At 41.5% G+C, this 24,078-nt stretch overlaps 1 protein-coding gene across 2 annotated transcripts; it reads right to left on the reverse strand.

The window, feature by feature from the left end:
* Window positions 1-741: 741 nt before the first annotated feature.
* On the reverse strand, window positions 742-23,029 carry BDH2 (3-hydroxybutyrate dehydrogenase 2). 2 transcript variants are annotated; one of them, XM_059394860.1, is made up of 10 exons: window positions 22,900-23,029; window positions 19,880-19,971; window positions 18,904-18,982; window positions 16,679-16,775; window positions 14,990-15,098; window positions 9,007-9,067; window positions 7,937-8,050; window positions 4,613-4,671; window positions 3,975-4,067; window positions 742-1,863 (listed from the first exon to the last, which is right to left on the reverse strand). In XM_059394860.1, exons 2-10 carry the CDS (start codon window positions 19,949-19,951, stop codon window positions 1,810-1,812), a joined length of 738 nt encoding a protein of 245 aa, XP_059250843.1. In that variant the 5' UTR covers window positions 19,952-19,971; window positions 22,900-23,029; the 3' UTR covers window positions 742-1,809. The 2 variants fall into 2 exon arrangements, with proteins under 2 accessions (XP_059250843.1, XP_059250834.1); XM_059394851.1 differs by having other exon boundaries at window positions 22,909-23,028.
* Between the last annotated feature and the right edge of the window lie 1,049 nt (window positions 23,030-24,078).

Genomic DNA, 24,078 nt, shown 5'->3' on the forward strand with positions numbered 1-24,078 from the left:
GACACATCACCCCATTTGATTAACATGACTGTGGAGAACATTGAACTTTTTGGTGATATTTTACCTCTGCTCTTATTTATAATGTTTTATTGTTTATAGTTAGCTGAGAGAACTCTGAGAAAGCCTTTTTTTTAATAAATGTTAGAATTCATTTTGCAGAATTCATTGTGTGCTTATTTAGAATTCATTTGTCATAGCTATACATACTCATGTATACTGGCTCACAGCAGAAAGTACCTCATAACACACTTATAAGCTTCAGTCTTCCATCACTTCGCCTGATGAGAAGTTACAGCATTTTGATTATGATAATATTATTAATTAAGGTTTTAAAAAGAAAGACTAAGTGCTCATTTATTATCTATATGTGCATAATACCATTTAGTCTTCTGAAGTAGCAACAAAAAACAAACATAAAATGCTAAAACTAAAAGAATATGAAAAAATTTCTTCCCAATAATCTCTTATCGAATTATCATTCATGAATTTGCTTACGCTTTTTCTTTTCTATTCTTTTCTTTTTTAAAGATTTTATTTATTTGACACAGAGAGAGAGCGAGGATAAGCAAAGGGAGCAGCATAGGGAGAAGGAGAAGCAGGCTTCCTACTGAGCAGGGAGCCCAATTTAGGGCTCCATCCCTGGACCCCGGGATCATGACTAAAGCTGAAGGCAGACTCCTAACAGCCATCCAGGTGCCCCGCTTAAGCTTTTTCTTGGAAAAAAAAAACAAACAAACCCCAAAACTTTGTAACCATATTTTAATTGAATTATAATTAATGTACGATGCTGTATTAAGTTCAGGTGTACAACTATTGTGTCAATAGTTCTATACATTATTCAATGCTTACCATGGCAAGTATAGTCACCATACAATGTTATTACAATACTATCAACTATATTCCCTATTTTGTACTTTTCATCTCTGTGACTTATTTAAAACTGAAAGTTTGTTTTCCTTAATTCTCTATCTATTTCACCTATCCCTTGAAAATTTTATTTTCTTTAATTTTGTTTCCTGTTATATGAATCACTTACATTTATTTATCCAGAGACTGTTTCTAAATTTCATGTCCTTTTACTATTAACTAGGAATTTGGTGAAAAAAAATCTACACTTAACCTAAAAAATATCACTCAAGTTGATAATATTGCTAGTTCATCATAAGTTTCTTAGGCTCATACTAATTATCATTGCTTATTTTAAGAAAGATTTTTTTACTTAAGCTAAGAAAACAGTACTAAATTTTGAGTGATAACATCCATTAAGCATAAACACTTGATGATTATTTTCTTTTATATAACAGATCAATAGTATAGTTCTGAATCTAAACTCCTTTTAATGTAAGTTACTGAAGCTGACTGAATTCCTTCCTACTTTGTATTCATTTATAATGGTGAAAATTTTAAAATTAGTATCCATGTACAGACCAATGCAGAATTGTACAAAATAGTTGAATAATTTGAGATAGAAGTAAAATACAAATTAATACCTTTTTCTTAAAAACCTTCCATTTTTCATATTCACATTTTCATTTTATATGCTTGCAAATTGTTGTTTATTTTAAAACTATTCATTTACAATGAGTTCATTATCCTTTATGTCATCTCTCTACAATGATTTCAGAAGAGGTTAGAAAAAGATTAATATATTTAAAGAATGTGACTCCTGTGAACAATGACATCATTAAAAAGGGGTTGTTTTCATTAATATGCCATTAATAGGAAAGACATGATGGGTGAATTTTCTTCATAACCAGGTTCACTGTGGACAGGAAGGGCCTGCCTTCCTTCCCAGCAAGGAGATCAAAATCACAAGCTCCAGCCTCCATCAATGATGACAGGATTACCTGTTACATAGGCAGACTGCAGTGATAAACACAAGGAGAAAGAATAATTACGAGGTTTAACACACGTTGTGTTTTTTCCAATTTCCCCATGACTGAGATAGCTAAACAATGTATTCATAGTAATAGGCATACTCACCTAACAAAAATTTAGGAAAATGTCAATTAAGTTTTGGATGATTTGAAACAGCTGCATGTTCTTGAGATCTGGAGTTAACTGGCCTCTGGCTAGTGTTTTTAGCACATGTCACATTCTAAGCAGGTATTTGGTCTCAGAATCAGAAAATTAAGTTTATAGATATGCAGCCACTCCCTAAATTAGGATAAAGTATAGGCTAAAATAGCACATTTTCATTTTAAAATTCAGAACTATTCTAAAGTAGCTGAGTTTTATGACATTAATAAATTTTTGAACATCATCATCAGTCATAAAGTGATCGTGTCAATTACCAAACAGAAATTTTTATATAAAATACTGTATATTTAGTTGATCAAAATAGAAAGGTATTTCCAAAATAGATAGGTATCTCCTGAAGCACACTAAATGTGTTTTTAAATTTATATGAATAATATTATTATAGCTATTAAAATATGAAAAAATATTCTACACTAGTTTCAGATATTTAAATCTGTACAAAACTAAGGGAATTTAAAAAATTGCTTTTTTTTCCATAAAATTTTTCATTTTCCCAAGAAATAAAGCTGAAATGATCATTGTAGTAGGGGTTTCAAAATCTTTTAAGTTAAGCATGGATGTTAAATTTCTTTTCTTACTTTTAAATTTATCTAAAGTCTGAGATAATGGAAGAGACAGGAAGGAAAGACTTCATAGTATGAGAACAGAAATTTTTAAACCTATGAAAACTGATAAAATATTATAGATAAATTAAGGGGTTATCAGGCACTTTACCAAGAAATGACCCCAAATCCTCAAAGTGTTTTTTTAAAAAGTAAGCTTTCTGATACATAGACACTTTTTTTAAAAAAGTAAGCTTTCTGACACATACTTTTAAAGGAATCCTCTGGGTTCCTCTAAAAGTCCAAAGATCTTTTTATTGCACATTTCAAGCCAGAACATTTCCAAGTATTTGGTAACCTAAGATCTGACTAAACAAGGGCAATTTCGGTCCTCAGCAGCACCCCAAATCAAACGAGCCTTTCTGTAGATACAGAGTCAAAGAGACCACAAAGGCCCATGAACTTGTTCCATTAGTAATTTGTTTAGCAATTCCCGCAGCTACGAAAAACTGTAGTTAACAAATCTGAGAAGTGGTAGCTTCTGCCATTAACACATTTCAGCCACTGTATTTGTCACATTCACCAAACGCCTGGTGTGTACCAAGTTACGTAAAGAAAAGCTAATGCATCAGTAACACACCTCCTTATTCCCGCCTGGGTCCCTTTCTTCCTCTCTCCTCATACACGGCGGTTCCCTGGTCATGTCATACGCAAACACATAAAACAGAGGGGGATTCTCTTGTGCTCTATGCCTTATAAATGTAGTTTCTGCTTTCGTAGTTCTGTGCCATTTAAGAATATATACAATAGCTATTAAGGGAGAAACTGGTTACGAAATAAATGCAAAGTGGAAAGAGCTAGAAATAGGAATTCCCATATGTGATGACAAACAAGAATTCATAGGAAAAAAGAGCCAGTAGGAGTCTCCTAAACTAAAAATACCAGATGCCAATCCTGGGTCTTCTAGAGACAATTACATCTGTTGAACTCTCTCCCCATTTCCCCTAAAGCTCTCATAATTTTGGAGGTTCATTGCTTGACTTACGTTTAATCAGGCTTTCCCCAATTACAATATTTGAAAGCAATTGTTTCTCATAAAATTGAGCAATTTAATTGAAAGCAATTGTTTCTCATAAAATTGAGCAATTTAATTTTTTCTATCCTCCCCATCATTTGCTACAAGATTTAGTGACATGTAGAGTTGAATGAGGAAGAATTGGTGGCTCTGATCACACCGTCTTTCTTTGAGCAAATTAAATCACAACTGATCACTAGCTTGTAAGCGCAACCTCTTAGTGTATGTATGCTGCAACTCTCTAATGTGACCTTATTTTGATAAGCCAATCATGGCCAAGTGAGGATAATGAACTCCCTGGGAAGAAGAGTGCTTACTTCATCAGAAGCCAAATACACACACAGTAGAGCTATTTCTTCTGCGGTTGCAAATCTTCCAGTCTTCTGTCTCTTCAGGAAATCGTTCCGTGCCTAAGACCAGAAACATACCAGGTATCGGTGACATGAGGTATAGTGAGAACTCTGGAGGTCAAAGGCAAGAAGAGTCTATAGAGGTACCAGTGGTGTGCTACCTTGAGTAATCATGTATTATAATGAGAATATCATTAATTTCATTCATTATGGACCAAGTAGGACTAAGTGACTTCCAAGGTACTCAAACTATGTGTTATGCTTAAACCTACAGACACTATATCAGATCAGTTAAAGAAGTGGGCTTTTTTTTTTTATTTTTGAAACTGTGGTAAAATACACATAGTATGTTACTTATCATCTTAACCATTTTTAAGTGTAGAGTTCAGTAGTGTTAAGTACATTCACATTATCATGCAACAGATCTCTAGAACTATTTTCATCTTGCAAAATGGAAACTCTATACCGATTAATCAATAGCTCCCCCTTCTCTCCTCCACCACCTCCTGGCAGCCACTCTTCTGTCTCTACGAATTTGTCTACTCTAGGTAAGGAAGAGGACATTTTTCAACCAGATGATATAAACACATTTAAAATAGATATACCTCTTTGGGATTTGGTCTGGCTTGTATTCTTTCTTGCAGAGATGGGGTATCAACCGTTCCTAAATCAAAGGGGGACATTCAGCTTGGTTAATTACTCAAACTGAAAAAGACATTGACAAACTTTAAACTTCCTTTACATATGATACAACAATCGGTGAAACCCTTTTCCATGAATATGAATGATAGTTTCACCTCCATTTTCTATGATATTTAAAAATACAGATCATAATTCCTTGTGACATGAGGCAAGGATTCTGGAAGAAATGCCCAGCATTCCCAAGACATATTTTAGTCACAGCACATTGACCTGACACTTTAAGGATTTTAGTCACTTTTACATGTATTATCTCAGTTACTTCTCAGAACAACCCTGAGATGTCCACACATCCATATAAGTGCTTCACAGTACAAGAGAACAGGATGACTTCATGATCTCAAAACCATTCTTTGCTGTCAGGTTCACTCTGGGGATTCCTGGGGACAGTGCCATGTCTGTTGTGGTCCTCAGTAATTAAGATGGTTCTACATTTTCCTGATTATCTTGCCTATTTTCACCGGTTTCAAATTCCTATATTTAAACATAGTTTCATGTTTCTCAATAATTTGAAATCATTTCATTTAAAAAAAAGTAAGAATGACGCTAAAATTTAAGAAATCCCACTCAGTTCAGGCTCCCACAGAGCAAGTTGCCCAAATTTTTTTCTTAATTTATGTAATCTACAAATTGTCTTCAGAAGGCCTTTTTTGTGGTGGGCTGACCACATGATACATGTAAGGTCATAACAAGTTATTTTAGAGTCATACCCTCTGGTCCTGAGAGTGCCATTGGGTTTTACCAGGAAACTGTTTCTCAATTTTAGCATCATTTGTCATTTCCCTGGAGAAGGTGGGAATCTTCATTCAGGAAGTTCTATCTAGCTCCTTTGTGTTTAACACCCTTTCTTTAGGTTACCTGTCTCCTCTCACATTCTGCCAGAAGTGGGCAGCCCTTTCGACCTCAGGGTGGAAAACTGCCTTTAGTGGGTCACCTGGTTCATTAGGAACATTTTCTAGGGGCGCCTGGGTGGTTCAGTGGGTTAAAGCCTCTGCCTTCGGCTCGGATCATGATCCCAGGGTCCTGGGATCGAGCCCCATATCGGGCTCTCTGCTCTGCGGGGAGCCTGCTTCCTCCTCTCTCTGCCTGCCTCTGCCTACTTGTGATCTCTGTCTGTCAAATAAATAAATAAAATCTTAAAAAAAAAAAAAGGAACATTTTCTATCTTCCATATCACTGCAGGCAATAGTGCTGATAAATGTTCTAGAGCCACATAAAAAAGATTCCACATCCGATAATATTTTCCTCACTTCTCTCATCCATAGCCTCCTAACAGTCCAAGATCCTACCAACAGTATGCTTAAGACACCCGAAGCCTTCACTAAACAATATCCTCATTATCCTCAAAATCCAGTTTTAAAATGCAACTTTGGTACCTTCCCCCCTGCTCAGACAAGTGAGCATCATCTCTTTCATACGGCTGCTCTTAATGGCTATTAAATGGAACCACAGAGCCAGCTTTCTACTTAATTCCATTGTGCTGAGTCTCCTGTGTCACGGCACAGACTGACATGGCGTGCGCCAGTCTACACGAGCCTGGTGGAAGAGTTGTGACTCTACCGCTATTGGCGCCACCCCAGACACATTCATCCCTTGTCAGGTTTTCTTCTGTGACTGGCTCTTGAGTCACAGCTAGTTCCTTGTTCCAGACAGTTTGATAATATATTTTCCAGTCTTCTGAAAAGTCCAGCTGCTCAAACAACCACATTTTCCAAGTCATTTTGCCATTTATTCCACTGGGTAAATGGCACCCAAAATAGCTAGAGCCAAGTGTCACCAGTGGTATGTTAAAACCCAGTGAAACCGGCTTGACTATATCCTCCTTTTTCTTGGTGTTACCTAGGTTTACTTTTCTAGTCCAAGAAAAATCAAACAGAGCACTTTAACTGGAAATTCTGTAGCTTGAAGGGTGTTTTGCATTCCTCTTTCAAACTGATAAATCAGTGGTTTTTCACTTGAGGGGAGAGCATGGTGGAATATGTAAAAAGCTGGTATGAACTTTCCAAATGACAAAAATTTTCCACATCCGCTCTTTCCCCCAATTCTGGCATGCATTTTAGGTTTCAAAAAGTTCCACAAATAAGCGCGAAATCCTGAACTCCCCAATACCAGCTGTAAACCCGAGGGTCGCTTTGATCCTGGAGATGTGATATTTAATTCCTTTTCAGAGAAGTTAGTAATTCTTCTTAGGCTCCCTGTATTCATTTATGTCAGTGGAACCAGTGGAAGGGCCTATCTACTTCCTAGACAACACACAGTTATTACGAAAGTAAGTTATTCCTATGAAGTAAGTTTGGAGAGATTGAACATCTTGTCTAGTAAGTTCTGCTTTTCTTCTTTCTTTTCAATGGGAGGTCAGCCTACATTTTGATAAAAAGCCAGATAGGGAATAATTTTGCTTTGAGAACCATTTATTTGGTCCTTTGAAGCAGGAACATGGTCATAGACAATATGTATGCAAACTCAATGGGACGTCTCAGACTATGACTGTCTTTACTCCACAGGAGGTGGGCCAGATTCCTCCTGCAGGCCACAGTGTGCTGATCCTCTTTTGATAGCATCAAGGAAGGTGTTAATCCCTCCTTTTTATTTATGGCTCGCCCCAGGTGATTGACAAGACTCAGTAGCTCCCTGTGTCCTGGGAGGATGCTCTTACTTTCTTCCTGTGGTCCTGCGAGCATGGTCTACTTTTTGGCTTCCCCTTGACAAGGTCATCTCTAGTCTGCTTGCAGAACACCAAGCTCTGGCCAGTTACGTGTCTTGGCCATGAGATTTGGAATTGTTCTACACACATGAATACCACTTAAACCCCTTGCATCTATGGTACACTCCGACTAAGTATCTCATTCCCAACCCACTGTTGGACTCTTATCTATTTTTTTAAAAGATGTTATTTCATTTGAGAGAGAGAGAAAGAGAGCACCAGAGCGGGGAGGGGCAAAGGGAGAGGGAGAAGCAGACTCTCCACTGAGCAGGGAGCCTGTCCTGTGGCTCAATTCCAGAACTCTGGGATCATGACTAGAGCCGAAGGCAGATGCTTAACTGACTGAGCCACCCAGGCAGTCCTGTTGGACTGTTACCTTAATAAGCCTAAACCCTTTTCCATTTGAGCTTTTCCTCAGTGACAGGATACAATATAACATGGTATACAAGCTTCCATGGATAGGTTTCACAGTGGCAGCCAGGGTGTCAGGAAGGACAGGTGTGCCGTCCTGTGGTGCCCACCTCACCTGGACACACGCAGTTGCACCTGATCCCCTGCTGGATGAAGTCTGCAGCCAAGGACTTTGTGAGGCCAATCACAGCTGCCTTGCTTGTGCTGTACACACATCTGTTCACAACTCCTGAGGGTGAAAGGAAGGCAACAATGAAAGAACAAAACAACCGTCCCCTTGAGAAAGGGAACATAAATAACTGTCCCCAGTAGCCCCTGTCATGCTTCTTCCCATTCCCATTTAAAAATTTGGTATCAGATTTTCTCCCTGAAGAGGGCTGGTTTCTGGAATTTCTGGGAAAATAGTATCATTCTTGGCACAACTCAGTCGAGACTGAAGTGTTGAGAACCCACACATAGGGGACAGCAGTGGTCTTAGGTTTTCATCATTGGTGGGCAGTACTCTTGGGCAGATTCCAAAAGAGAATCCAGGGAAAGAACAACAGAACAAACCAGTCCAAAAAATCTAGAGGCCCACCCTTTCTTTGCCTTCCTGTCTTGGGCGGGCTTCCCGTGCATTCTTGTGCAGAGAAGGGACGCTACCTCAGCAGTAGTGCTTTCATTTGAAACTCGCAAATCATCTGCTAGACTGTGACGTCATTTCCACTTGGCACCATAGTTCTGGCTCATGGACTTGACTTGTTTAGGGCCCAGATCAGCTGACTTTGTAAAGGACTCCCCCGTATCGTGCCAGCACTTTGCACAAACCCGTGTGGTAATACTATCACACTACAGAAGACATGCATTTGCCTGACTCTCCCCCTTTTGGACCATGAGGTGCACATAGTGTTCAATACATTTTTTTGGTTAATTAAATGGACAAATATTTCTTTCTTCCAGCTTGATTTTCCTTTCCATATCCATTAGAAGGAATACAAAGAAGAGCAAATAAAACAAATTCATTTTTTACGATTGGCTTACAATGAAAGCAAAAAGGATTGACAGTAAGGAACATAATACCAATTTTTAAAAAAGTGGTTTTGAAATTATGTGTGGGCTTTATAATCAATGCTATTTGTGAAAATCCACAGATCGTGAAGTTATGGGAGTCTGTGCATCGTGATTCCCAGAGGAAGACAGACCTACCTTTGATGCTAGAAGCCACAGACGACATGTTGATAATGTTGCCAGATTTCTGTGCAAGCATCTGCCAAAACAAAACAAATTAAAAAAAAAAATGCTACTCTGCAAGATAAAAATATGACCTCTTTAAAAGATTTGCATTTACTTATGGTTTGCAGAAGCATCTTATTAGCTATTAACATGAAGTGCTCTTAAGCAGTCTTAACAGTGCCACCCAGTCATTACTGGGAGAGGGTGGCATGCTCACGCACTCACTGGCAGGAACATTTCCCAGGGGGATTACCGCCTTCCTTTGGCACAAGAGCGTCGGCAAGACCAAGGAGCTCTGAGCTAAATGGAAAGTTAATGAACATTAATCATTACTTTGTATTCTTGTTGTTGGAAAACTCTTACCTTGACACATGTTTGTTGAAGACCTACTATGATCAGATATGTGCTAGTTCCAGGAGTTTGGAAAATAAACCACACACTCCCTGCCTGTAGACAGCTGCCTGCAGACTGGAGGGGTTGACACAACCACCATCAAGCAACAGATAGCAGAGAACTCCACAGAGGGGGATTAGGGGGGCGGAACCAATCCAGGTTGCGGGACACTCAGAGGAGGGATCCAAAAGAGGAAAGAGGTGGCCTGAGTTTTGAAAACCAGGGCATTAATCAGAAAAATAAAAGAGAAATGTGTTTTAAGGAGGAAGAACCACATGTAGAAAGGCTGTATCATGGAGCTGGGACGAAGGGATGGGTCTGGTTGGAATGCCGAGCCTGGGAGGAATGAGGCTGCTGAGGCCGTTGGGGACTACATTTAGGAATTTGGGCCTTCCCTTGAAGGCAGTGTGGTGGTGACAATGAGGGGTTTAATGCAGAACAGAGGCATGTTTGCATTTGGGGAACACTAAGACTACTGTGGCACTACGTCAAGGAGACCCACTGGAAGCTGACAGAGATGCAGAAATGTCTGTGGGCAACAGAGGTGGAGAGAGCTGAGGTAGTAAGTGCAGGATATGGTGAAGGGTTACACACAGTGAGGCCTGCCTCCCTCACTGAAGGAGTGTTTCCTAAGAACACCTCCCCCAGAATTGTCTCCTCAACAGCCTCCTCTGTTTCATCAGAAATTACCATCTCTCAACACAGGACTGCCCGTATCCTTGCCTTCCAAGGATATGGTCCCTTAAATCTAGATAATGATGATCTCTAGGATACCTCTGCCAATCATCAAGAGGGAGGATATGAGGCGGATAGAGACCCCTGGACCTCAGCCCCTTACTGTCCACTGCTCTCCATTGCTCCTGCTGAGACAGAAAAAGACCAAATGGCTGCCCTGCTTGGTTAAGAAAAGAAAACAAGTCCCCTGGGATGATTTAGCACTCTCCTGAGATGCTTCCATATAGATTATACTTCCACATAAAGGGGGCCAATTGGCCCTGAGAAACCGTGAAAAACGTCCTGTTACCATCTCCCATCACTGGTAACCATATAAACTCACCCCTAACCCTGTTGGGTGCTCCGTCTTTGGGAAACAATCCCACTGAGGCCACCAGTGAAAATAAAGGTCTGAAGGGGAGGGTCTGCGGCTGTTTCGTCCTCCTAGATGTGGTATACAGTAGGTGGTCCTTACACTGTGATGAATCAGAATCTCTTGGGGTGGAAGCTTCTTTTTAAAATTAATTAATTTAGAGAGCTCATGGGTAGGGGAAGCGTAGAAGGAGGGAGAGAATCTTAAGCAGACTCTGCTGAGTGCAGAGTCCTACAAGAGACTGGATCTCGTAACATTGAGATCATGCCCTGAGCTGAAATCAGACACTTGACCGACTGTGCCATGCAGGCACTCTGGGATGCTAGTGTAAAGTGCAGGTTGCTGGACTCTGCCCCAGACCTAAAGGAATAATATAATGAATGAAAAAAAAAATGCTATGAATTAACAATGTTTTCAGATGAATTTATACTTAAGTATAACATGTATGTGTGTTTTCCAGGGCATGTAGGGATGTCTGGGGGCATGTGGACCCATGAATGCTTTGGGGGAAGAAGCAAGAGCTGGAGAGAATCCCTGCCCAATGGGCGTTACCTTCTCATTGAAATCAGAGGCTCGGAGGATGACCATAAAGAACAAGAAGGGATGGTGGACACTGAGAGTGGTAAAGGGGAAAAACAGCTGGTCAGAGGGAATGGAAGACCACTCCAGAGAACAGAGGAAGGAAAATCGGGACACGATGGGCCATCAGAGTCAAGGAAACAGTTTCTAAAAAGAAAGTGTCTCAGCCGTCAGTGTAGAGAGAGAAGTTGCTTTTGCTGGGGTGAGTTGCTCTAGCAGCTTTCAGACAGAGGTGCAGGAATGGAGGTGAGTAACTGAGTGGTCCAGGATGAGCCTCCTCCGGGGACCAGAGGTCTCCCCATAGTATTCCCCTCCCTTCTGTTTTGATACTTAGTTACCATTTGCACTCTGGAGCAGAGAGTCTAAAACAAGCTAAGGCATTGTGTTGGATTAAAGGGTGCAAGGGGGGGCTGAGGCCACCCATCCAAGTCAGAGACAGCAGCCATGAAAATATTGAACCCAACTTGCTTAGTTATGTGATAAAGAGGATCATAATGAAATGGGGTCCTCATAAAAAAGACCAGGAGAATAAGTGCAGGCTTGAAAACAAAGCCTTATTATTCTTTAGTATCCAACTTTGCAAATAACCCATTTTTACATTTTTTAATTTTTTTTTCATTTTACTGAGCTATCGTTGTCATATGTAACCCATTTTTAATGCCTATAGGACACATAGACTCCAACTGGATGTATAAAGATGAACTATTAAATAAGTTCAGCCTCTCATCTTCTGAAATGCAGCAGTTCCTCAGGCAAAACTTTAGAATAGAGTCACCTAGGAGATGTTAGTGCTGCCCCAACACTTGTGCCATCCATTCAACCAGGTCTGTCTGCTGGTTCTCGAGCCCCATCCTCGCCTCCTTCCATGCAGTCTTCTCAACGCTGGCTCAGTGTCTACTGGTAGAATGTGGTGCTCTTCCTTGCTCCCCACTCGACAGCCCTCTCTGGCAAATACGACTTGTATAAAGTGAAATGCCTCCTATGTGGGAATCCTCTGTAGGATTCACCTCCCAGAAACTCAGGCAGAGGCTGGGAAGAGCTCTGAAAATTCCCTCGAACTGTACATCAACTAGATCAACTAGTCCTACCCTGACCCAGCTTTTTGTCCCCACTGACCTCAGCTCCTAAACCTAGCAGACCTTGGTTTCTTGGGTCTTTGGTGAGTCCATGTCTGACCTTTTCCTGGACTGACAACCTAGATTGATTGATTGATTGATTCAACAAATACTTGACAAAGCACTTCTATGTGCTAAGAGTCTTCTAAGATACAACAAAGGAGAGAAACCTTCACATAGCCAAGATTTCCCTGACTTTGGATTTTGCACTGACCTCTTCTTAGAGTATTTTAAAATTATTCTTTGCCTCTTGACTCATATTCCAGTTCTGGAATGATTTTCAGTACGTCTACCCATGAACAAAAATTTCCAAAAGTGTTTCTTTGTTCTGACCACCTGACTTTTCAGATCTGCCTGGACTCTAAATACTGGCTTCCCCTGGAAAGTCTTTTTTTTTTTTTTGGTTAAAGATTTTATTTATTTATTTGACAGAGAGAGAGAGAGAGAGAGAGATCACAAGTAGGCAGAGAGGCAGGCAGAGAGAGGGGGAAGCAGGCTCCCTGATGAGCAGAGACCCCGATGTGGGGTTCGATCCCAGGACCCTGAGATCGTGACTGAGCTGAAGGCAGAGGCTTAACCCACTGAGCCACCCAGGCGCCACCCCCCCACCACCTGAAAGTTCTAACCTGGAAATGTGCATCATAGTAATTGAACCCAGAGGATCCCAGACAATTGGAGCTGGAAGGGATCATGTAATTTCTCACTCTCATTTTATTTTTTTAATTAAAAAAAAATTTTTTTTTAAAGACTGTATTTATTTATTTGAGAGAGAGACAGTGAGAGAGAGCATGAGCGAGGAGAAGGTCAGAGGGAGAAGCAGACTCCCCATGGAGCTGGGAGCCCGATGTGGGACTCGATCCCGGGACTCCAGGATCATGACCTGAGCTGAAGGCAGTCGTCCAACCAACTGAGCCACCCAGGCGCCCTCACTCTCATTTTAAATAGAGAACAAGTGCCATTTCCCAAGGCACACAGTGAAGGAGGAGCAGAGTTCAGGCTGTGATGCCAGAGTCCGGAATCTGGGGTCAGGTTGGTTACTGTCACTTTCATCCTGCCTATCCTAGTCATTAATATCTCTTGGGACTTTTTTAAATAAATGGGTGTTACTGCTTATATAGATTACTGTTAAGATGCTTTCAATCATAGGTAAACTCACGAATTTGCAAGTTAGTGTTTGCTATTTCAAAAGTTAACACTTACTGACAAGTATACATTTTAGCTTCATGGGACCATACCTCACCCTTGCTGCCTTCACTCATATTTGTAAAGCATTCCAGACATGAAGGAGGCTGGTTATGTTGGTGTGACTGTGACCTAAGCTTTCTCCTTTTACTATAGCCTCTGCTTCTTTCCCATATCTTAGAATCAGTCTTCAAAAAATAATCCATGTTCCAAATAGCATATTCTCATGAACTCCAAGTAAGTAGAAAAAATGAGATTTATATTAAAAAAAAATTGCTGGTCAACATCCTATGGACCCACTGAGAGATCCTTTTTAGGTGCTAAACAAGCAGATTAAAACAAATTTCTTTGTTTCTAAGTCAATTTTTCCTAACTTCCCTTTTAATGTTCATCTGGATCCTTCTTAACAGTAGGTTGAATGTTCAGAGCAAAGCATCAGCCCTGCCTTGCCATTAAAAAAGCTCTTCTCTGTGCTGGGCTGGCAGCATTCAGCATGTCTGTCATCTAATCCAGCTGGGCTGAAAGACAAGAATAGCTCCTCTGCATTTCACTAGGGTTCTGTTGGCAACCTTGGACTGAACTGGTTCTGTACTGAGTCTGTCCCTTCATCGTCTGAGCTTGTGCAGTTGGCTTACTACTGGCTTGTAAGGTCATTTGAACTCATTGTTTTTCCTATTTACTCTCCCCTCCCCCCAGAACACCTAGTGTGTGCTTTATATCAAAAGGCATTTAACACTTGTTTCTAAAATAAAATGAAAAACATTGATGAGTTGTGTGAAGGCTGTGGAATTCTAGGGCAGCAGACCCAGGAGGAATGCTCTCTCTTTAGCATATACTGTCTCTCACCTCTCTGGTGCCTCTGTGGCTCACCTAAAAACAAGGAGAATATTCAGAGAACAGAAAAGCAATGGTGGTACGTCCACCTTGAGAGCATGTGCCTGGACACTGAAATCTGAAAAGGGGCCCAACTTCCAGGGTTCAGATCCTGCTCTAACCACTTGCTAGTTAATGTGACCTTGGGCAAGTTATCTCACTGCCCAGTTTTATCCTTTGTACTGTGGATGTGATAAAGTAGCACTTAGCTCATCACATTCTTCTGGTCCTGCATGCCTCTTTGCTGTCCCTCTCCCTGGGGCCCTCTTCCTCACATGCCTGAATGGCTAGCACCCTCATTTCAGTTGGAACTCTATGAAAATTCCAGCTTCTCAGAGAGGCCCTCCTGGACCTTCCTGAGATCCTACTTCTTCTTCATATTACTTCTAATCACTCTCCAAGCTATATGTCTCATACCCATTATCCTGTCTCACTCCTCAAAAATAGGATCTCTCTTAGAGAAGGGACTTTGTTTAGTTTTCTGATGGATCTTCTGCACCTAGAATGGAGACCTGCAAATAGAAAGTGCTTAATATTTCTTGACCATTTCTTAACTGGAAGGTTAAATGAGTTAATTCATATTAAATGCTTGATATAAGTGTTCAGTACAGGTTAGTCATTATGGTAGCTACTGCCACTGCTCGGCATATGCGAGGACCCTTTCTGGGTGCCCGGTGTGGAGGCCTACTTATCCAGTGGTGCTTATCCTAGTGGTGGTGGTCCTTACTTTAGGAAGAAATGCCTTGATCATCAAGTACATGCTGCGGACATTGAGATTCATCGAGAAGTCCCAGTCTTTCTCCTCGCAGTCCAGTATGGTTCCGTGATGGACAAAACTGGAAGAAAGATTGATCAATGGGGAAAAGTGATCATTTAAGAAGATCTGTATTCCATTTCCTTACCATATTTTACTGTCATATATTGACTCTGGCCATTGACCTTACCTTTTGAAGATTTTAACAATTTGGAATATGACTTAGTACATTAGGTTAATGAGTATTCAACTTAATCTAAATAAATTTATTGGAAAACATCTTTCTTTTAAAAAAGAAAGGCAGAGGTTTGGGGCCACCAAACATAAGCTGGACGGCAACTGCACAGGAAATAATGATAAACAAACGTGAGACTAGAACGCCAGCCCTGACTCCTATGTCAAGAGCAACAGTGCCCTCTGGTGACACAGATTTAGTGTTTTCAAAGGGAAATCAAATTGCAAGGAAAACCAGTGTCTCCAAATCTCAGGGCTGCAAAGTAATATTGCTATCATACAGTTCTAACATATTAAGTAAACAAAGCAGAAAAAGCCCAAACTCTCCAAGCAGCCTTTACTCCTTTTCAAGTCACACTCGTAAATAACCTGCTCATCTTTCATATGACAGCAAGAACCACACGCTCTATTTCTATACCTCTTACCTTGCTGAAAATTTAATATATAGATGTTCAAAACCTAATTTTCCTGGTTTTCTTTTTGTGATGGCTCTCAGTATATTCTCATATAAAGAATGAGCAGTTTATAAAATAGATTATCATAAATTTTTTTTGACTTAATTTCCACACATTGTAACATATGACAAACTACAAATGGACTTTTTTTTTTTTTTCACTGAAACATGATTAGCAAGAAGAACAAAAATATATTAGAAGGCTCTGGAATTTTTCTGTCAATGCGGCAGTACAAATACAACACAACATAAGAAAAGTGGAATGTCACTTAGTTCCTGTGTAAATGTCTGTTGGGCTTACCTCTACTAGGCTACGTCTGAGTAGTGAAATAGTAGCACTGCCTGTCCTCGGTGTGGCTGCTTCAGTTCCAGTCTCCTCTCATTCACACATGGTTCAGAACTGTTGGTACCACCCTAATAAGTTCAATTAGGCCATTCTCTTTGCACTCTATGCAGAAGTGCAACACGGAAACTTCTTTTGCTGGGTGGGGCTCATTGTTCCAGTAAGAAACCCTGAGCTTGGGCAGTGTAGAGGACTGGCTGGAAGGTTGTGCCAAAAAACGGGGAACACCTGCATTTCAATAGGCTGAGTACTTGGTTTGTGGTAAATATACTTGTTTTAAAGACATCTACTGAAAAACAGTTTTTCATTTTATCTTATACGTCTTAGTGGAACAGCCATAACCCGTCCAGTGTGAGGCATTACCAGCCTTAAGAATGTCAACAGGTTTGGATTACTACCAGTTCTCTTGAGCAGACCTTAATTCCCCTTAGGACTCAGCCCATGTCCACTTCTCTGGCTTGGTCCACTTGCTGAATCTTGGAATAAAAATTCTCTCTAAACTCTAGCTGTATTTCCTAAGAAATATATTATGGTTCATGAAGACTCATTTCACCATAGTACCAAATGTCATTAAGTAAAAGAGAAAACTTTCTGTAAGGACAGTGAAATTAAAGTGAAATTAAAGCATTACCCAGCAACATTAAAGAGAACATCAAGTCTCTCAATTTCACTGGCAAACTGGTCAATTTGTTTCTTCTTTGTGACATCAAGGGTCCTAATTTGAATACCTGAAAAATAAAACAAAAGACACGATTTACCTTTACTCATAAAAATGTTAGCTTTGAAGATTTTGCTGTTTTGAAGTGTAAAGACTATAATATTTGTGCAGTTAGGCTTCACAGGATTGTTGGCCATTAGTAGGGTCCTAGGAATCTCAGAATCTTACAGTCCTCCCCATCTAGAGCTCTGTATCAGATGCCTCTGTAAGCCAGCAGTAACATCTGGAAGTGGGTCCATTCCAGCCCTTCCTTTCCCCAGAGGTTGAATCACTGCTACAGTGATCCTGAATTCTGTCTCCGGGGGAAGGACAGGGGTGGTGGGAGAAGCGATTGTTTCTGTTTGTGCCCTTTACCTTTATGTCAATTCTTCTATTTACTAGAAATGACTTTGCCGGTCATGGGTACCATCACTTATTTCTGGACTGAATTGCAAGAAGAAACATGAGGCCAGAAGAAGAGATGGAAACACTAACCATGAGAGATCTGGCATGGGGTCTGAGAAAGACATGTTGTACTAGCTACTAAAATAAAACCAAAAAAACAAACAACCCCCCCAACCTAAACCAACAAATATGCTTTAATGAAAGAAGCAGTTACTTTCATGATTTAAAAAATATATGGTTTATTTTATTCTTCCGTTTTGAATATAGAAAAGAAGGATTATAAATGAAGAAAGGGAAAACTAAAACCGAGTTTCAGAAGAACTTTCTTTGCTTCTTGCTTTTCTAGGACAGCAGCTTCCCTTAGACTTGTTGAAATGGTAACTCAACACGGTCTAATTCAGTTAACTAATTCAGTGGACTAAGTTGTATCTGATCATGTAACCAGTTCTACTTTGCTGAAACAGTTAGCTTTCAAATGAGTTCTACGTCCTGATTTCTTTCTGAGTAACGCCACTAGAAGACCTCTGATGCTGGGATTAGGTTCAGTGTGGTACGGTGAGGGGCAATACGCACCCAGACAACTTAATCTTTTACAGTTTCTCATCATGACACGTGATTTTACGGCTGAGCTATGTCCAGTATGGTAGCCACTAGCCACTTGTGGCTACTGAGCATCTGAAGTGCAGATAGTCTGAACTGAAATGTACTGGAAGTGTAAAGTACACGTACATTTCAAAGATTTGGTATAAAAATGTAAAGTATTCCATTGGTAACTTTTTTATACTATGTATGTAAAAATTATAATATTTTAGATATATTGAATTAAGTAAATCTATTGTTAGTACTATTATTTTAAGATTTATTTATTTATTTATTTGACAGGGGGAGAGAGAGAGAGCACAAGCAGGGGGAGTGGAAGAGGGAGAAGCAGGCTCCCTGCTGTGCAGGGTGCCAGATGCGGGACTCAATCCGAGAACTCCAGGATCATGATCCAAGCTGAAGGCAGATACCCAACCAACTGAGCCACTAAGGAGCCCCTGAGAAATATATTATTAAAATTAATGTCCCTTGTGTCTTTTTACTTTTTAAATGTAGCCACTACAAAAATTGACAGTCATCATTGACATCAACATTGACATCATGTTTCTATTGGACAGTGCTTCCCTCACAGAGAGGCACTCAAATGGAAAGTCATCATTAAATGTTAACAGTAAGGGATGTCTGGGTGGCTCAGTTGCTAAAGCGTCTGCCTTTGGCTCAGGTCATGATCCCAGGGCTCTGAGATTGAGTCCAGCATTGGGCTCCTTGCTCAGCAGGGAGCCTGCTTCTACCTTTCCCCCTACTTGTGCCCTCACTCTGAGAAATAAATAAATAAAATCATTTTTAAAAAAGCTAACATTAACAGGGGCACTTGACTGGCTCAGTTGGTAGAACGTGCAACTCTTGACTTCAAGATCATGAGTTCAAGCTCCATGTTGGGCTAGAGTTTACTTAAAAAAAGTTAGCAACTGTTAAATTTTCGTGTTATTTTGTCACTGAGTACTGAATCTTTCAACATGTTTCAGAAAAAAATATTTTAGGTATACATCTTAAAATGTTGCTTATACATTTAAATATATAGATTTTTGTGGGTTCGCACAGTATGGATTGGATATCAGGGAATCAGGCTCTGAAGAGAAGGCCAGTGTAACTAAGTAGCTAAGGAATTTTCTTTCAGCACCTGAATCCCAAGTTCACACTGTCAACTTGCTTACCGGGGCACTCTTCAAGTTCCTGAAGTTTGGACTCATTGATATCCGTGGCGATGACTTTGGCACCTTCTCTTGCAAAAGCCTGGGAGACACAATGTGCAAGTAAATTCTTTGTTTATTTGATTTGATTCCATTCTTGTGAGTAGAAAGTCAGTTAGCCTTTCCCTCTTCATCTTATTTTCATTGTTTTCCTTATAAAATAGGTGGAATTTCAAGCTCTCTATTCTCACTTCACCTTTCCCATTGTTACTGTTTTTATCATTAATTAGAACAACATGACATACATTGTGCTTGTCAGTTGGCTTTTCCCTTTAAGCATTATCAAATAAAATCGTGTTTTTAAAAACTAGGACTCTGTTACTGACACCTCTCAAAATACTATTCTGTGATGTGATAGCCTGTACTTCATTTCTGAGCAAGTTCTTACTATTTTCCATTTCCTATTATATTCCAAGTAATAAGAGAAAACGGGTTATTTCAATACTTTTTCACCTAAGAGTATACTACTGTTTTCATAAATGTCAAACTATACCTAATACGACTATACCATAAGTGCATTAATTAGCTCAGGTGGGGGTTATAATGTGCAAGAAGTTGACATAAATTGGAAGGTAAAGGTAACCTGGTAGTCTTGTAATTCTAGAGTCCTGTACTTGAACTGCCATAATTTCAGAAAGCTATGCATTCTGGTAGGGCCCCTGCAGCAAATATATCATAATGCACAGAAACTGAGCACAGAAAGAAGTCTCTCAGAGTCAAAAGGTACCAGTAATGTCACATAATAAACATGTGATGTGTTCATTCCTTCATCTGCCCAGGGTGAGGGATAGCGACTTTTCTTTTTGTAACTTAGGACAACAGAAACACAAAATTGAAAAAAAGAAAAAAAAAAAGTAGAGCAAAATTAAATAGCTACAGGATCTGTCCACATAATTCAATACCTCAAAAGCTAGTAAGCAAACAACAGATAATAACTTACTAAGGCGGCTGCCCGGCCAATCCCCTGAGCGGCGGCTGTCACGACGATGACCTTCCCATCAAGGCGACCCATAACGGAGCCTGCAGTTTAAGCTAGACACATGTGTGTAATGGCTTAGTATATAGTCCTGTGCAGTGACTTCTAGATTCAACAGTTCGATGAACTCTTTAAGAACGTAATGACCTGTCATCTGAATTCTCCATGAATGCTGACTCTAGATACCTAGCTTAGTATATAGAAAACATTTAGCATAACCCATTGAAGTGATAACAGATATTGGACTTTAATCCACCATTTGGTTTCTTGAGGACTTAGAGAAGACAGCATCTGATACTGACATAGCAGAGGCAGGGTCCTTCCCCCCACTAGCATCACCATTGTCCCACCGTCCCTATACAAACTGCTATGGTGTTATATATGTCCTTGCTAGTGGGGGCTGCTTCTCAATTTCTCTGCTGTATCTTTTCTTGGGGTTTGCACTATCAGTTGTCTCTGGCTTTTCCTTGTCACTGGAAAGATTTCATGGTTGGCCTCAGAGAGTCATTGAACAAAAGAGCTGGAAAATCAAATCATGTCCAATATTCCTATTTTATAGATGAGAAAACTGATTTGACTTCCTAAGGTCGCAGACCCAGTTAATGACAGAGTGAGAACTAAACTCAGGCCTCCTGACTCCTTTGCTATGTAAGATTTCACCCCACAACGCTGCTGATCCTCTCTTAAAGTTTAAGCATTTACTTGAATTTTAATAGATACCAGCAGTAATTTTCAGAACAGAGGACTGAGGAATTCTGACCTGGGGAAATAAGATATGTATAAGGTATTTGGTTCTTGGGATGCCTGGGTGGTTCAGTCAACCGGTTAAGTGTCTGCTGTCAGCTCAGGTCATGTTCCCAGGGCCCTGGGATCCAGCCCCTCGTAGGGCTCCCTGCTGATAGGGGAGCCTGCTTTTCTCCCTCTTTCTCTGCCTGCAGCTTCCCCACTGTTTGTGCCCTCTTGTGCTTGCTCTCTCTGTCTGCCAAATAAATAAAATCTGAAAAAAAGAAAGATATTTGGATCTTGGACGGTAGCTTTTCAGGATGAGAGGAATGCCTCATGATGAGGTTGGGGTAGTTAAGGTCAAATGATGATCAACTGAGGGTTTCTTCAAGGAACTGAGTACATTTTCTCACCCCACTATCCTTGATGGGTTCCTATTATCTCACAACAAGTCACACAATGGCTGCTTTGTCCCAAGTCATCACATCCCCATTCCAGGGGAAAAAAAAAAAAAGGTGGAAACTAAAAGCCTTCCAGAGGGGTCCTCACTTTCTATTCAAGAAGGAAGCCCTCCTTAGAAATTCCAACCCTCATTTCACAGGCCAGCTCTAGCAGCAGAGGCTAGGAATTTGAGAGTTTTGTCTTCTATTCTCTAAAAAGAGAAAAGCTGGGGGGGGGGGAGCGAGCCCCCTTAAATGGGCCATGTAAGATAACCTACACAATCACCCTGCTCAATTACCTACCTGATAAAGAACAGATAGGTAGCTAGTCTTGCCTAGAGAACTCACATGATCCAGTCCTTTCTTTTTGTACCCATGTCTGTTCTCCCCAGCCAACCTTGGCTTTCTGCTGTAACCAAGCCTCCATGCTTTATCTAAGCTCGGAATGCTGAGGCGCCAGTTACTCTTGTAGGCAATGGGATTAAAGGAATGATGGAAAGAGTGACACGAACTGACACGTATTTTAGAAGGACCACCGTGGGACGGTTTCCTTGGGAGGGTGTGCTGTGGCCTGAAGGGCGGGTGAAAATCGCAGGGAGGAAGGAGACGGAGAGGGGGGCTGGACGACAGCCGTGTTTCAGTTGGAGACTGAGTCTGGTCACCCGTGCACTACCTTCAGAAGGATTAAGTGGTCTTCCCCTTGTCTCCGGGCTGTGAATTCAAACCTAGACCTCCGGGTTGCAGGTGCAAGAGAAGACCTCGCGGGTCGCGTTGTATCCTGCGGCCTTGGCACGCCCTCCCGCGCTCTAGGTCCGCACGCGGCCGCGCGGAGGCCAGGGCGCGAGTTCCAGGACCACTTCTGCGCGACACGGAGACCTCGGGGACCCTCCCGCCCCTGCGCCGCCCAGCCAGCGGCCCTCGCTCCCAGCCGCGCGGTGCGTGGTCCTGCCTCGGGATCCGACGGCCGGGTCTCTCGTTTCCTCCCACCCTAGCCTTTCCTCTCGTAACGCGGGGCGAGCTTAATCGGGGGTTGGAGTTTTGCTTCCCAGAGGGCCCCACCAGCAACCGGCTCCGGGGACCTGCTTGCAGCTTCCCCGAAGTCCTCGGATTGAGTCTGCGCTCGTGAGGTGCCCGGGAGGCCGACGTTTACAGAGCCCGGGAGGATGCCAGGGAGTCCCGCTGTTTTTTCGCTTTTCTTTATTCTTACGCGAGTGACCCATTTGCACTGTAAACACGCTAAGAGCTGAGAGATAGAAGAAGAGACTCCGATACCCACCGCCCCGCCCGCGCCCCGATCGAGGGCATGGTGGGCACGGTGTCTCAGGAAGCTACTGTTTCGCACCCCCGTCACCGCCGGCCGGAGGCGCCCGACACAGAAGGCGCGCACCAGAGGTTCCCCCACAAATCTGGGGCGCCCGGAGACGCGCTTGCTGAACAACTGTTCCAGCACGGAGCGGCCGCCTCGCTCGCTCTGAGACCTCTCCCTCGCCGGCCTTGCCTCTCGGGAACCAAATTTTGGGGACAAATCCTTACTGTTACAAGAGACGATACTATCAAACTAAAATGAATTTGGGAAAATGAGTGCAGACGCGACCTGAAACGGTAAAATGAGGCAACTCTCAATAAATCCAACGTGAAAGCCACATTGAAAAACTTAGCTATACCAGAGTTTCAAACTTGTTAAAAACACACCCTTATCTTGATCTAACTGCTGAGATTAATCTGGAAATAGGTACCCTGCAGAGCAAAGCAAATCGAAGGCCCCCCCCCCCCTCCGCGCCCAGTCTGAAGTGTAACTTAAAAAATATTAGGAAATCTTACTTATCTTACTTTAGAGCAGCAAGTGGATGTCGTCCTCCGGATCCCTGGGCCAGCCACAGACTTGATGAGACCTTTGTGCAGAAGCAAGTCAGGCTCATCATGCACGCCGGGATTTGTAGTTTCCTTCAGTTTTAAGAAAAGGAGGTTCACGTTTGTTTACTATACGTGTGTGTGTGTGCTGCCATCTAGTGGACCTCTGGTAGAACGGCTGACTCCAAGGAGAAGGTGAAAAATGGAAACGCCCCTCAGGGGCTTACTTAGGAAATGGGAATAATTTACGTCACTTTAATCCAAGTCTTTGTTGTTTGTTCGTGCCTACTCTGTGCTGTTCTAGGATATTAAAAACTTAATGAGTCAGAAACATCATTTGGAAGACAGCAGGTCAGTGACATAGAAGGACCCTAGGTCATTTAAGATAGTGGAGCCTTCCTTCCTGGCCCTTCACCAAGATTGTTTTGAGGGAGAGAAATAAAAATTCCCTTCTGTTTAAGGTATAGTTACGGTTGTTTTGTCACACTCTTTGTCTTCTAACACTTGTTCATATTTGCTGGTGGGGTGCAGGCACTGTGAGTACATGGAGGGGCAGGGTCCAGGTAACGCTGAGATTTACAACGTGGAGGCCTGAAAGGGAACATGTTGGGTAAGAGCAACAAATCAAGTTTAGTCGAAAAGAACGGACAGTACAGATCGAAAAAAACTAGGTCATGTGTACTAGGCTTATTAAGTCATACTATAGCAGGTGTGTAATTGAGCAGAGTGGTTGCGTAGGTTATTTTGTACATGTATTGTTTTCGTTGGTTCACTCAACATCTACCCACCACACTTTCCCCTGTCTTTTATTTTATAAAGACCAGAAAACAAAAAAACTCTCACATTCCTAGCCTTCTTTGTTGCTAGAGCTGGCCAATGAAATGTTAGTTGTGGAGGATTTCCTTTTGGATAGAAAGGTAGAGCTCCTTTTAAAGGATTTCCCTTCTTTTTTCCTGGAATGTGGATCTGTCTTGGGACATGGCAGCAATTGTGTGACTTGGCAGGAGGTCAGAGGCACCTATTAAGGACAGAGCAGGATAAGGAAAGGAACCTGATTCCTTGAAGACAGCCTCTGTGCCACAGCCTTAGACTAACTCCTCTGGGATTCTTTTTTTTTTTTTTTTTTAGATTTTATTTATTTACTTGAGA

The sequence above is a fragment of the Mustela nigripes genome, chromosome 1 (assembly GCF_022355385.1).
Source record: "Mustela nigripes isolate SB6536 chromosome 1, MUSNIG.SB6536, whole genome shotgun sequence".
Classification (NCBI taxonomy): Eukaryota; Metazoa; Chordata; class Mammalia; order Carnivora; family Mustelidae; genus Mustela; species Mustela nigripes.

Bases quoted from the DNA above. Each gene is read 5' to 3' on its own strand.
- BDH2 (XM_059394860.1), bottom strand. From the start codon at position 19,951: ATGGGTCGCCTTGATGGGAAGGTCATCGTCGTGACAGCCGCCGCTCAG. The intron at 16,776-18,903 runs GTAAGCAAGTTG...TTTATTTTTCAG, and splicing joins GGAACTTGAAGAGTGCCCCG to GTATTCAAATTAGGACCCTT. The intron at 4,672-7,936 runs GTGAGGTGGGCA...CCTTTGATTTAG, and splicing joins GTGCAACTGCGTGTGTCCAG to GAACGGTTGATACCCCATCT.